An 11,601-nucleotide genomic window follows, 5' to 3' on the forward strand; every position below is an offset into this window, starting at 1 on the left:
CGCCCTCCGCGCATGCGCCCTTGCTGCCGTCCCGTTGCCAGGCGGAGCGCGCCGGGTAACGGCTGCCGGGCCTGCTCTCCCCGCCGCTGCGGCGGGCAGGGCCCCGACCCGGCCTCCGACCCCGGCCCCGCGGTTCCCGCCGGGGAGCAGGGGCGTGGGAGGCTCGCTTGGCGTCCCCAGAGCTGGCGTCCTTCGGTAGCCCACCCCCTCCCCGGGTAACCCTATGGAGAGTGGCCTGCGGAACGCCATAGTCTTCAACGCGTCCAAAGGGGAGGCGTTCACCCTCGCCAGCAGCTACAAAGCCTTGCGGAAAAGGCTTCGCGGTAACTGGAAGATCCAGAGGTGAGGGGCGGGTTTCCCAGTCCCTCCCGGCAGCTTGCCCGGGAGCGCTGGGGCGGGAGAGGGGCCGCCTTTCCGCGGCCGGAGGGGCCGTTACCTGCAGGGCCGAAGTCGCACCTGGGCTCCTCGCAGCTGGTGGAGGAGAGGCCTCCCTCAGCCCAGGATCATAGAATAGAATCATAGAATGTGTTGGGTTGGAAGGGGCCTTTAAAGGTCATCTAGTCCAACCCCCCTGCAGTGAGCAGGACATCTTTAACTAGATCAGGTTGCTGGGAGCCTCATCAAGCCTGGCCTGGATGTGTGGATGCGCCTCACCTCCCCGTCCTCACCTCCGCTTCCCGAGAGAAGGGGCCGCAGCCCGGGAAAGGAGTCAGGGCACCCGCGGTCCCCGGAGAGAGACTGAAACTGGTTCCTGGTCTGCATCCAATACCCAGAGTGTCTTGAGTGGCTGTCGTAAGCGAACACCTCTCTTGCATTGACTGCACTCTGTGGCATTAGCTGTAATTTCACTGTCGGACGCTGTGCATAGTTGTCTTTGGAGCTTTTTGTTGTTTTATCTGTGGAACAGACAGAGCATAAGTTATAAGGATAAAAGTCCTGATACAAGTTTTTGAGTCTATCTTGATTTAGAGTTTAGGATAAAAAGAAATCACCTCTTGTAGATATTATATTGTGTATCTGTCCACTACACAAAAAGAGAAAAAAGAATAAGAGGAAGCTCCTCAAGTGCAAAGTTTAATAGCAGCTATGACAGTTTATACCAGTTCTGGATCTGCCACAGTACCTCGTTAGAGGGGCTTTACTATTTAATGGGTTGAAATGTGTAAGGGTTATTTTCACTGGAACTGTCAACTTTAAACTCAGAAAAGGATGTGAAGTGACTGAAGTGATTGCTTTGTGTTTATTTGCTACTTCTTAAAAAAAAAGAAAAAAAGGAAATTAAGTTGTGGTTCAGGACTATATCCAAGAATAACACGTGTCTTTATTAATCTATTCATAGCTTGAAAGATGAGATCACATCCGAGAAACTGTTTGGGGTAAAATTGTGGATTACAGCAGGGCCAAGAGAAAAGTTCAGTGCTGCTGAGGTAAGAAGTCAATAATTGTTTGCAAATTAGTCACGTTTCAAGATCTGCTTAATGTGAAATAGAAAAGAACATCACAGAGGAATATGGAATAGTACTGCTGTATGTGAGTTTACACTAATTGAGGTTTGAGTGCTTTTCTGATAGGATTATATTCATTGCAAGTAAATGGAATCATTTACTTTCCCTCATCTCCATATAACTTTCCTGCAGTCTTGTGTGTAGCTTCTTTCACATGTATTTTTTTCTGGATCTCTGCTGTCTTCTAGTTTTCAGTTCTGAAGAAATTCCTGGAGGATGGTGGAGCCATCCTGGTGATGCTCAGAGAAGGCGGAGAGACACGATATGGCACAAATATTAACTTTTTGTTAGAAGAATATGGGATCGTTTTCAATAATGGTAATGGGGCTCACTGATAACTTTTATTCTTCTGTTGTCAACAAAATCTAAAGAGCGGGTTCAGCCTTTGTAGATAGAAGCCAAGCAGATCCCTCTCACAAAGTCCCTGTTGGTCGAAGAGGTATTTCTTCTTGAAACCTACAGGTACATGGCAGAGTAAAACTGAAGCACAACAAGGGCTTTCCATGGAGACAGTACCTTGATAACAGCTCGGCCATCTCCATTCCTTTGCCATAGTTGTCAATTTTAATGGTATTTACTAGTAAGAAATAATTCTAGTGGCATTTCTTGGTTAAAAAGCCTTTCATTTCAGACATTATTTCTATGTTTTTGAATGAGTTGAATCACTTCATGCTCACCCTGAATAAAGAGCGGCACTTTTCTTTAGCAGATCAATAAAATGCCATTCATTAAGTTTTTTTTCTGGCAATGTGGGGAAAAAAAAAAAGAAAAAAAGAAAACAACTGTGTCTCAGTGTACATAAAATGTTTTTAGGGTCTTTGGTGGCATTTCTAGACTATGCCTGTGTTTTTGCATCAGCAGTATTAGATTCATCGTGCTTTTGGAAGGTGTCTAAAAAAAGAATTTGAATTTGCTTTGCAGAAGACATGGAGACGTACTCATTTTTATTTGAACTTGCAAATATTTTCCTGTTCTAAATCTGTACATCCAAAAGAAAACAGTAGAGAAGGCTGATCTGAATTCTTTTGGGAGCCCCATGCCAGCTTTGTGGTGTTAGAAGCAAACACTTAGGAATTCTGAGAGCTAAACTCATTTTTCTTTGCTATATCTAGCAGATCGATTGGCTAAGATTTAAATTTCTTTATTTTCTTACTTTGTTCAAGATGCTGTAGTACGAAATGTATATTACAAGTACCACCACCCAAAAGAAGCATTGATCTCTGATGGAGTTTTGAATAGGTAAATATTTGGGGTATATAAATCTTTGCAGTAAACTCTTAGAATCCGTATTGTTTTCAGTAAGTTTTGCTTTTCAACATCTCGTAGGGGAATCAGTGAAGCTGCAAGAAAAACATTGCTTGAGACAACAGATGAAGATGGAAGTGGACATGACTCACAGTAAGTGTTTTCCTGTGAGGAAGCTAATGTGAAAAGATTTAGAATAATTCGGAATTAGCAGGTTTGCAATCTAGCAGGAGCGTGTTGTGCTTGTGTTGAGGTTTTCTGATGTATTTCTTACATCAGCTTCTTGCTCCTCAAGGTTCTATCTGGAAAGGAGAATGTGTTTAATAACGCCTGATAACCAATAGAGGAGCAAGAGTGAGAGGTTTTGAAGGGAATTACTACTCTCCTGACCAGATCTGTTTTTGTCCCTTGTCTGTGGATTTGAATTTGATTAAACAATGTAAATATGAATAACCTCTAGATAGTAAGTGGTCTGGCTGCAGGCACGAGCAATCCTACATCTTTAAAGAGCCTTAATCCAGGGTAAGATAGATATTTACTGCAGTTTTTCGCTTTCCATCTGTCTGTGCTGCAGAGGAGTGAAAAGGCGTTGAGAAGAACGCAGCTTTTCAGTAAATAACTAGAAATGTCTGTATTCTTCCTTGCAGCTAGATTTTAGACTAATAAATGGCCATGTGGTCGATTACAAGGAAAAATGTAAGTTTAAAAACATTTTATGTAGTTTTGTTCCAGAATATATATTCTTCTTTGAGTTAACTACCCTTCTCTCGGATACAGAGTGTGCATCCAGAAATCAAGAGTGTTCTTTGTTCCTTATTTAAGGAATCCGGAAAAACCTGTAGAAAGAGACTAAAATGTCATTATAACGATCTGAATGTTTGAAACCATGCCTCTTGGTGTTCCGCAATTACGGTTGGTCATATTTTATAAATATGTCTGGCCTACCTGATATGTGCAGGTACTTAAGGAGTTCCCGTATTTCCTGCAGAGCGCTCACTTTTGTGTATCCATTTGGTGCCACACTGAATGTGATGAAACCAGCGGTGGCTATTCTGTCAACGGGATCTGTCTGCTTCCCGCTCAACAGGCCTATTCTTGCTTTTTATCAGCACGAGGTATGATTCTGCGTGTAACAAACCCTGCATTCTCCCCCTGCCCCACACGGAAATTGTGAGTGGATTTTCTGGGAGTACTTACAAACCCACTGCTATTTTTTGATGCATCTGCAAACTCCAGATGAGCCTAGTGACTCCTCCCTCTTTTATGGAAAACTTCTTTGCATGGGGTTTAGAGGAGAATTAATTTGATGGTCAGCACAGATTATATATTTATTTGGTTGACAAATGGATATTTTTAGTTCTTTAAAGTTGGGGTTTTTTTTTTCCCCACTGTTTTATTGATCGCTCAGTAAGAAAGGTTATTATTAGCTTCATAAATATGCCATACTGAGTTAAGGAAGAGGACTATCACTTTGGAAATAGTAGATTTTTAAGTTATCTTACACGTCCAACCCTGTCAATTTATAAAAAACTCTAGTAGTGGTTTATGGGTACAAAGAATTAATATTGTTATGAACATAAACACATTGACACATTTTTACTATGTTGATTAATCTGTAACACTACTGTGTTTTTTGATATCTTCATTCCCCCATATTGTAGCTGAAATAAACCCTATAAATCAAAGCAAATACAGCAACGTGAGGTGAACTTAGAGTTGCACTTGCTGCTCACGTTTTATCTGCAGCTGTCAGAGTAAGATATAATAAAATCCCTCCACCCACACAACATTTGCACATAGATCCAATGGACCCATAGACTCATGCCTAACTTTGCACCCGTGATGTGCCTATTTATGTGGGGTCTCATGTGCTTCACCTAATCGGTATGGAGAGGAGCGTTTTTTTTTTTTTAAGAATTATAACAACTAAATTAAGCAGTAAGGGAAATCCATATAACTTGCTTGCACTTTCATGAAGTGTGCCGCATGGATTGATCACTGAAGCGTGATAGGTTTGTGCTGTGGAAACAATTACACATCATACTGATAGTTCTTCATTTGATACGATACCATGACATGAGTGTCAAATAGATGGCATCATTTTTCCTATCTAGCTCAAGGAAGTTATAGACACAAGGGTAGAAGATGAAGCCAGAGACAGAGGTTGTCTCCCAAGCAGAGCAGAGAAACTTGGTAGAAGGAAAACAAGATCTCATGGAGAGAAAGAGAGATATGGTAAAGAAGAGCAACAGAAGGTGAAGGAATGGAAAGTAAGAGCAGAGGATGCTACCTAGTTATGCTATTGTGGGTAAAGCACGTAGAATTCAGGTTAAAACCTTGCAAAACATGGAACATCAGAAATCTGTTAAACAAACTGGAGCTTTGTTTGATGTATCTTCAAATTTGTTACAGCAGTATCCATTGTTATGTTATGCTATGAGTTTCACAGTTGGGGCAGGGAGCATTACAGGTTTCTTGTTCTGTTGAAAACTGACTATTTCTTATGTGGAAGGATTAAGGGGTGATCTTAGAGAAGTATTCCAAAGATGTTTCATGAATGTGTTTTCATGCATGTTTAATTTAGCTAAATTAAAATATTTTGCATTTTACTTTTTTATCTTACAAATAATAAAATTACCAGACTCTTCTCTAATTACCTGATATGACTACGTGCTATATTGACATGCAGGTCACTAGCCGCTAGGTTGACATTCTGAACACGGAAGAATGGGTTGCAGAAAGTTACTAATGCGTTCGCTTTTCTTTTTCGCTTGATTGAAAAAAAAAAAAAAGAGTGTTCTTTTTCTGCAAAAATAACCTAAGTGCAGCTGGTTTTGATTATATTCTCTGTTTTTTTTTTTTGACTGCCAGCCAGTTGTCTGCCTACTCTTATGAAATGCAGATCAGTATTTTTAATAAATTTATGAACCTTAAAAGCATATACACCTACGATGCTGCTGTGCTCTTGTGAGCTTGCGAAGTTTGAAACTTTTGTCACTACTTATTCTGAAATTTCATATTTCTTTAAATCACTTTGTAATTAGCATTAACAACTGCCTCTAAAACTGTGATTTTGAAGGATTTTTTGCTATATTGTATTCTTTGTTGGTAGAGTCAAGGTGGAAAGATGGCAGCGCTGGGATCTTCCCACATGTTCAGTGATCAGTATTTAGATAAAGAAGAAAATGGTAAGATCATGGTAAGTTGTTTGTTTTGGTTTGGTTTTTTTTAAGTTTTCTTAGTGGATATCCTCATCACTTGCAAAGCAATCCAAGTTCACTGGCTTCGTTTTAGAGCAAGGCAGCTACGAAATGGATTCAGTATGGAGATTCTAACCCAATACTACCATCCTGAGGAATTTGTTAGAGCACAAGTAGCAGGAAAGAGTTTTTAAAGATATAGCTTATTATTTATGTTACAGGACTCAGAAAAGCTTTTCCAACTTCTGTTTGCTACTTTATTGTTTTTAAAAATTTAATATTCAGTAGGGGATTTTTTTTTTGTTTACTACTTTTTCATAGCTTCCTTAGCCCTTGATTATGGCTACATGATTAATAATAAACGTTTGCATATGTAGCTCCTGATACCTGGAGATTGTAATGCGCTTTCCAAAGTGGGGTATGTAATGTTGTTATGTGTAAGATGGGGAGTTTCCTGCTGAGGCGTTCCTGAAAGTATGTGCCTCATACAAAGTGTGCTTATTGCCATGAAGCATTGGTTCCAGATGTAAATACAAATAAAGCTTGTATTTTCTCCCCAGATATTCTTTGATTTATTACCTTTTTTTTTCTTCCTTTATGCTGTGTTATTTAATAGATTTAATATGAATGTTTAAGCATTATAATAGATTACTTGGACCCTCTAGAAATTAAGTCTTGTCCTTCTCCAGGATGTGCTTTTCCAGTGGCTCACAACATCAGATATCCATTTAAACCAGATGGATATGGAGGACCCTGAGGTAAGAGAGATCCATCACGAGGAAGTAAGTAATAGTGTGATCCAGCAGCACAGGTTTTGGCAAACCATGTATTTGGCACAAAATGCTTAACAGCTACATGGATGCTGTTGTTGTTGCAGACCCTTTATTCAGGGTCTGAGATTGAGTAGACAGATGGACTAGGCATAAAAAAAATAATGGCATTGTATCTCTGTCAGACTTGGATTGCTGTTCATTAGCAGACTTCATTTGTGAAAGACTCTTCCCAATTTGCCCATCTTTATGAGATCATTTGCTGCTCCAGCTTAATAAGTTTCCACTTCGCTCTGAGTCTTCGGACAAGAGGAATGTCCATGAAGTGAAAGCAGGCTTTCTGTATATGAGTGGGGATCAACCTGTGTATCAACTTTAGTTCTTTTTTTAACGGATGTATGCAAATACTATTTTTATTTGGGAATATCTGTGTTAAAATTGTATATTCTGCATAAAAAGAATTAACAGTCTTGCACAGTTGACTAGTAAGCTGTCTCTTAATTTTAAAGAATTAACAGAAATCCAGATAGAATGTCCACGTGGTGAGTAGCTTTATAGCTAATAGAATAGAGTTTGCACAGTCTACTAATGTAGTAAGCTGCACTGCAAATGGTCATAGCTGATAAAGAGGGAAGTAATTATTTCTAGATGAGATGTTAGGTGAGAGATAAACTAGAAAGAGACTATGTCAATGGGTTGGTCTTTTTAAATCATAGGTGTGTGTACCTCTGTGTGTGTGTGTGTGTGTGTGTTCAGATTTCAGACTATACCATGCTCCCAGACACAGCCGCGCTGTCTGAGCAACTGCGAGTCTGTCTGCAAGAAGGAGATGAGAACCCAAGAGACTTCACAAAGCTGTTTGATACATCCCTGTATCAGCTGGATACAACTGCCCTCCCTTCAGTTATCAAGTCAGCAGCTGTGATTTATTGATTTATTTATTTATTTTTCCATTGTGCATTCTGCATTTTCTGTTTGTGCTTAACTGTGTCTGCCTAAGAGCAGAAGAGGCTGAGCTACAGGCAGCATTCTGAATATGGAGATACCAGAAGATTGATTTGCGCAGTGTGACAGTGATGTTTTTCCTTGCTTCTTGTCTTAGCTGTAGTTTCTGACATGGTTTTCTGTTTTTTTCTGACTATTGCTGATTGAGTGGCCTGATACTTTTAGTGTAACTGTCTGCAGTTATGTTGGGTACTTTGTGGAGTGATAACTGAGAGCTCGTTGTTTTTCCACTTTTGAATTACTTGGCCTTTACTGAAGCTGCATTTCATTCATCTTTGCATTTACCAATAATTGTGTCTTGAGATTTATCTGCTGCTCAGTTTTACGAGTTTTGTATCACTAGCGGCTTTGTCCCTCATAACGCAGCTGTTACCCACATCATGTATGAACACGTTGAGTAGTAGCAGGCTTAACACAGATTCCATGAAACTCCACTCTGTTGTGGACACTCTTTCTTCTTACTCTATTCTTGTATTTTTGCTAGATGTGAATTCATAGTGGGATCTCCCTTCTCATCCCATAACAAGTAACATTTTAAAATAGCTTTTGGTTATGGACTTCCTGAAAAACCTTTCTGAAATCCCAAGTCTGCTCTTTTTGAACGGGATCATTTTTTCCTCATGCTCGTTCATCCCTTTAAAAGTTGCTTGAAGAGGTGTGACTTCCTTCTCTTCTACCATCTTATATATCCACCTATCATTATCTTCTTCTCTGTCATAATTTTAACTAATTTACTTGCTGTAGAAGTCAGTTATTATTGATACCTAGTTCTCTGGGGTCCTTCTAAAATTAGACATTGCATTTTTTTAATGCTATGACTGTGCATAACGTTGACCCTGTTGTCTTCATAAAAATTCATCTCTATAGCCTTTATGGCATGCAAGTGGAAATGGATGTTGTATCGTTTCTTGTCTCATACTGTGTCCTCCTCCATGTGCAGAGCTTATGAACAGCTGAATGTGAAGCATGAACCCCTCCAACTCATTCAGCCTCAATTTGAGACTCCGCTACCTGTCCTCCAGCCAGCTGTGAGTACATCTTCTCACTCATACAGCACACGGAGAATCCTTCTGTTTCATGTAAAACCTCTGTGTGTCATTTCCGTAGTCCTTTCAAAAAAAAAAAAAAATTGATAAATGCTCTTGTAATAATTAGTCACTTGGGAGTTGAATACATTGCAGGGATTATTGTTTAGGAAAGAACACTTATTTATGCTTTTGAAGTTTATCAACAGAGCTTGAAAATGTTCCATCTGGTACCATAGGAGAATACCGTCTGTATACAAGCCTTCAGCTGCGTAGCTGCTCCCAGTCCGGTGAGGTGCTGGTTCCACCTTCACTGTGCAAAGAGAATGTGGTATTTCAGAAAGCAGCAGTGCTGTAAGCAATACACTGGCTGCTGCCAGGGGAGGAGCCCATCTGTCCTGCTCTTCCATCTCCCATCTCCTTTAGGGAAGTAGAAAGTGGAGCACTGGCCTTTTATAGCAAGGGCTGGCCAAACTTTTACCAGCAGAGACTTGGGCTGGCAGCAACAGCGCGTGTTACAGCAGTGTCAAACTTATTTCGAAAAGCAGGTATTTTTGAGTATCTTTGAGTTTTGCCATCATGGCACCATCCTTCTTTACCTCGGCCACTGAGGAATCGTCACTGGGATCCTTATAGCTGCAGGGGTGCAACTGAAAGTAGTGTCTCATGTGCTGCTCTTTAAAAACACAAGTTCAGCTTGTGACATAAGTGGTGACTGCATGAAAAAGAAAATACCCTTATCGGAATTAACATGAATACGTTTCCAAGGTGAACTGTTATGGTGAGCTTAGTACCTCAGCTGTCTCGGCTGTCACCTGGGTCTCATGGAGAAAAACTAAAGCCAGACAGCAAATGCAGTGTGTCTAGTTACGATGCTAGCTGATAATTCTGGCATGCTTGTGACTAAACTCTTTTGGAATATTCACCTATTTTTGCAAAATACAAGCAGAATTTTTAAAAAGGTGTACCTCTGTACTGTGGTCTTTGGAGTTGCTTTTTACTTTATAAACAGTTTCTTCAAGTCCAGTGTAAGTCTAAAATGGTTGTCTGGGAGATCTGTAAAGTGTAAGAAAAATATTTGGCAATAAACCATGCTAATTATTCTCTTCAAGGTTTTTCCACCTGCTTTCAGAGAATTGCCTCCTCCCCCTCTGGAGCTGTTTGACTTGGATGAAACTTTTTCTTCTGAGAAAGCTCGTCTTGCAGAGATTACAAACAAATGTAAGCAGAGCAGGCTGATTGTTTACACATTTATATATAAAGTCCAAGTTCTTGGAGGAAAATTGTCGTTATGTTTAATTTTAAAACATGGGCCTCATTAATGAAAATCCACTGGTCTCGTCCTGGGCCAAGAAATTGGAAGGCCTTGGAAATCGATAACATGACTATGTACCATGACATTTTGTTTGTTACATGACATTTTATTATGTTTCTGCCTGCTGTTTCCTATATCATGCATAAACTGCTTTGCACAGTCTTGCTGATTAATTTTGCATCTTTTTATGCTTTGAAGTTAAAATGTTAAGATTATTCTAAACACTCCTTAAGTCTAATCAAGATGAGAAAGTACTAGCTGCAGGAATACGTCATGGCTAGTCCACTGAATTTAGTTGTAGGATTTAACCTTCCAGAATGCCAACAGGAAATGGAGCTTTGTAGTAAGTTTTTGCCCAGCTGATACGGATAGGTGTGATATTCAACTGCTTTCTTCCTTGGGATGTTTGTTTAGGTACTGATGATGACCTGGAGTTTTATGTACGAAAATGCGGTGATATTCTAGGAGTAACAAGTAAACTCCCAAAAGAGAAGCAAGATGCCAAACATATCCTGGAGCACATCTTCTTCCAAGTGGTTGAGTTTAAGAAACTGAATCAGGTATTTTTAATTACAGAATTGCGAGTGAATAGTTGATGGTATCTGCACTGGGAGCGATATATCTTTGTAGCAGCCACATTTGTCACAGGCAAGAGGTACAGTGATGTGTTAAGACATTTGTTGTCTAATAAATTAGACCAGTGAAGTGTAATCCAGAATACTTACGACTGTTAATCTGTATAGAATGCGTAGTGCTCAATTTATTAAGTCTCTCATTTATTTTAATTGGGGGATTAATACATGCAAGTGTAGTTTTGGTAATGTCAGCTCAATATGGTTCATGAATGGTGCATTGTGTAACAGCAGTGTGCCCTCATGAATGTTCACAGTGCTTGCTAACGCTAAATGTAGACGTGAAACCATGAAACCAGCTTTATTACTCACAGGCAGTACTGTGTTGAAATAATTCTTTATAGTAAATTTGATGCTTCAGAGTCTGTTTGGAACATACTGGCACATCAGCTGTTTCTACTAACAAGTATTCCCTGTTTCTCAAATAGTCTAGATAAGACAAAACCCTGCCATTTCTACCCTATTGTTAAAATCCTTTTTTTTTTTCTTTTTTCTCCTTTCTCCTTTCCTAAGGAACATGATACTGACACAAGTGAAGCTGGATTCCAGAATGGTAACTGAGACCTGGCTTTCCCCAGTTTGAGACAGACCTTTTAGTAAAAACGTACTTTTCCATTTTTTTTCAGCCTCTGTGTTCAGTATACTGATTGGGACCATCTCAGTAGTTCACTGAACATTCGGGTCATTTCTGTGTAGTAGTTTGGATAACTAATGCCTTTTTGAGGAAGTGCTTGTATTTTGCAAGCACTTTCCAAATATTTTCCTATTTTTCTACTTCTTTATTGAAACTGTAATTTTGTAATATATGAAAAAAATCTTATATTAAGAAAATGTGGGTTTGGTCTTTCTGGCTCCAATATTGATTTTCTTGCAGTAAGGCTTACTGCCAGTTTTCCTGGTGTAC

At 39.7% G+C, this 11,601-nt stretch overlaps 1 protein-coding gene across 3 annotated transcripts; it reads left to right on the forward strand.

Moving 5' to 3' along the window:
- The first annotated feature begins 6 nt into the window (after positions 1-6).
- IFT52 (intraflagellar transport 52) lies at positions 7-11,316 on the forward strand. Of its 3 annotated transcripts, none has more exons than XM_063349615.1 (14): positions 7-342; positions 1,340-1,427; positions 1,694-1,823; positions 2,669-2,744; positions 2,832-2,903; positions 3,739-3,865; positions 4,865-5,020; positions 5,863-5,949; positions 6,640-6,708; positions 7,477-7,631; positions 8,666-8,753; positions 9,863-9,971; positions 10,480-10,625; positions 11,211-11,316. In XM_063349615.1, the coding sequence occupies exons 1-14, from the start codon at positions 224-226 to the stop codon at positions 11,256-11,258; spliced, it is 1,470 nt and encodes a 489-aa protein (XP_063205685.1). In that variant the 5' UTR covers positions 7-223; the 3' UTR covers positions 11,259-11,316. The 3 variants fall into 3 exon arrangements, with proteins under 3 accessions (XP_063205685.1, XP_063205686.1, XP_063205688.1); XM_063349618.1 differs by lacking the exon at positions 7-342 and adding an exon at positions 363-747; XM_063349616.1 differs by lacking the exon at positions 4,865-5,020 and having other exon boundaries at positions 11-342.
- The last annotated feature ends 285 nt before the right edge of the window (positions 11,317-11,601 follow it).

The sequence above is a fragment of the Chroicocephalus ridibundus genome, chromosome 12 (genome assembly GCF_963924245.1).
Source record: "Chroicocephalus ridibundus chromosome 12, bChrRid1.1, whole genome shotgun sequence".
Classification (NCBI taxonomy): domain Eukaryota; kingdom Metazoa; phylum Chordata; class Aves; order Charadriiformes; family Laridae; genus Chroicocephalus; species Chroicocephalus ridibundus.

Bases quoted from the DNA above. Each gene is read 5' to 3' on its own strand.
- IFT52 (XM_063349615.1), top strand. From the start codon at position 224: ATGGAGAGTGGCCTGCGGAACGCCATAGTCTTCAACGCGTCCAAAGGG. The intron at 1,428-1,693 runs GTAAGAAGTCAA...GCTGTCTTCTAG, and splicing joins AAAAGTTCAGTGCTGCTGAG to TTTTCAGTTCTGAAGAAATT. The intron at 9,972-10,479 runs GTAAGCAGAGCA...ATGTTTGTTTAG, and splicing joins TGCAGAGATTACAAACAAAT to GTACTGATGATGACCTGGAG.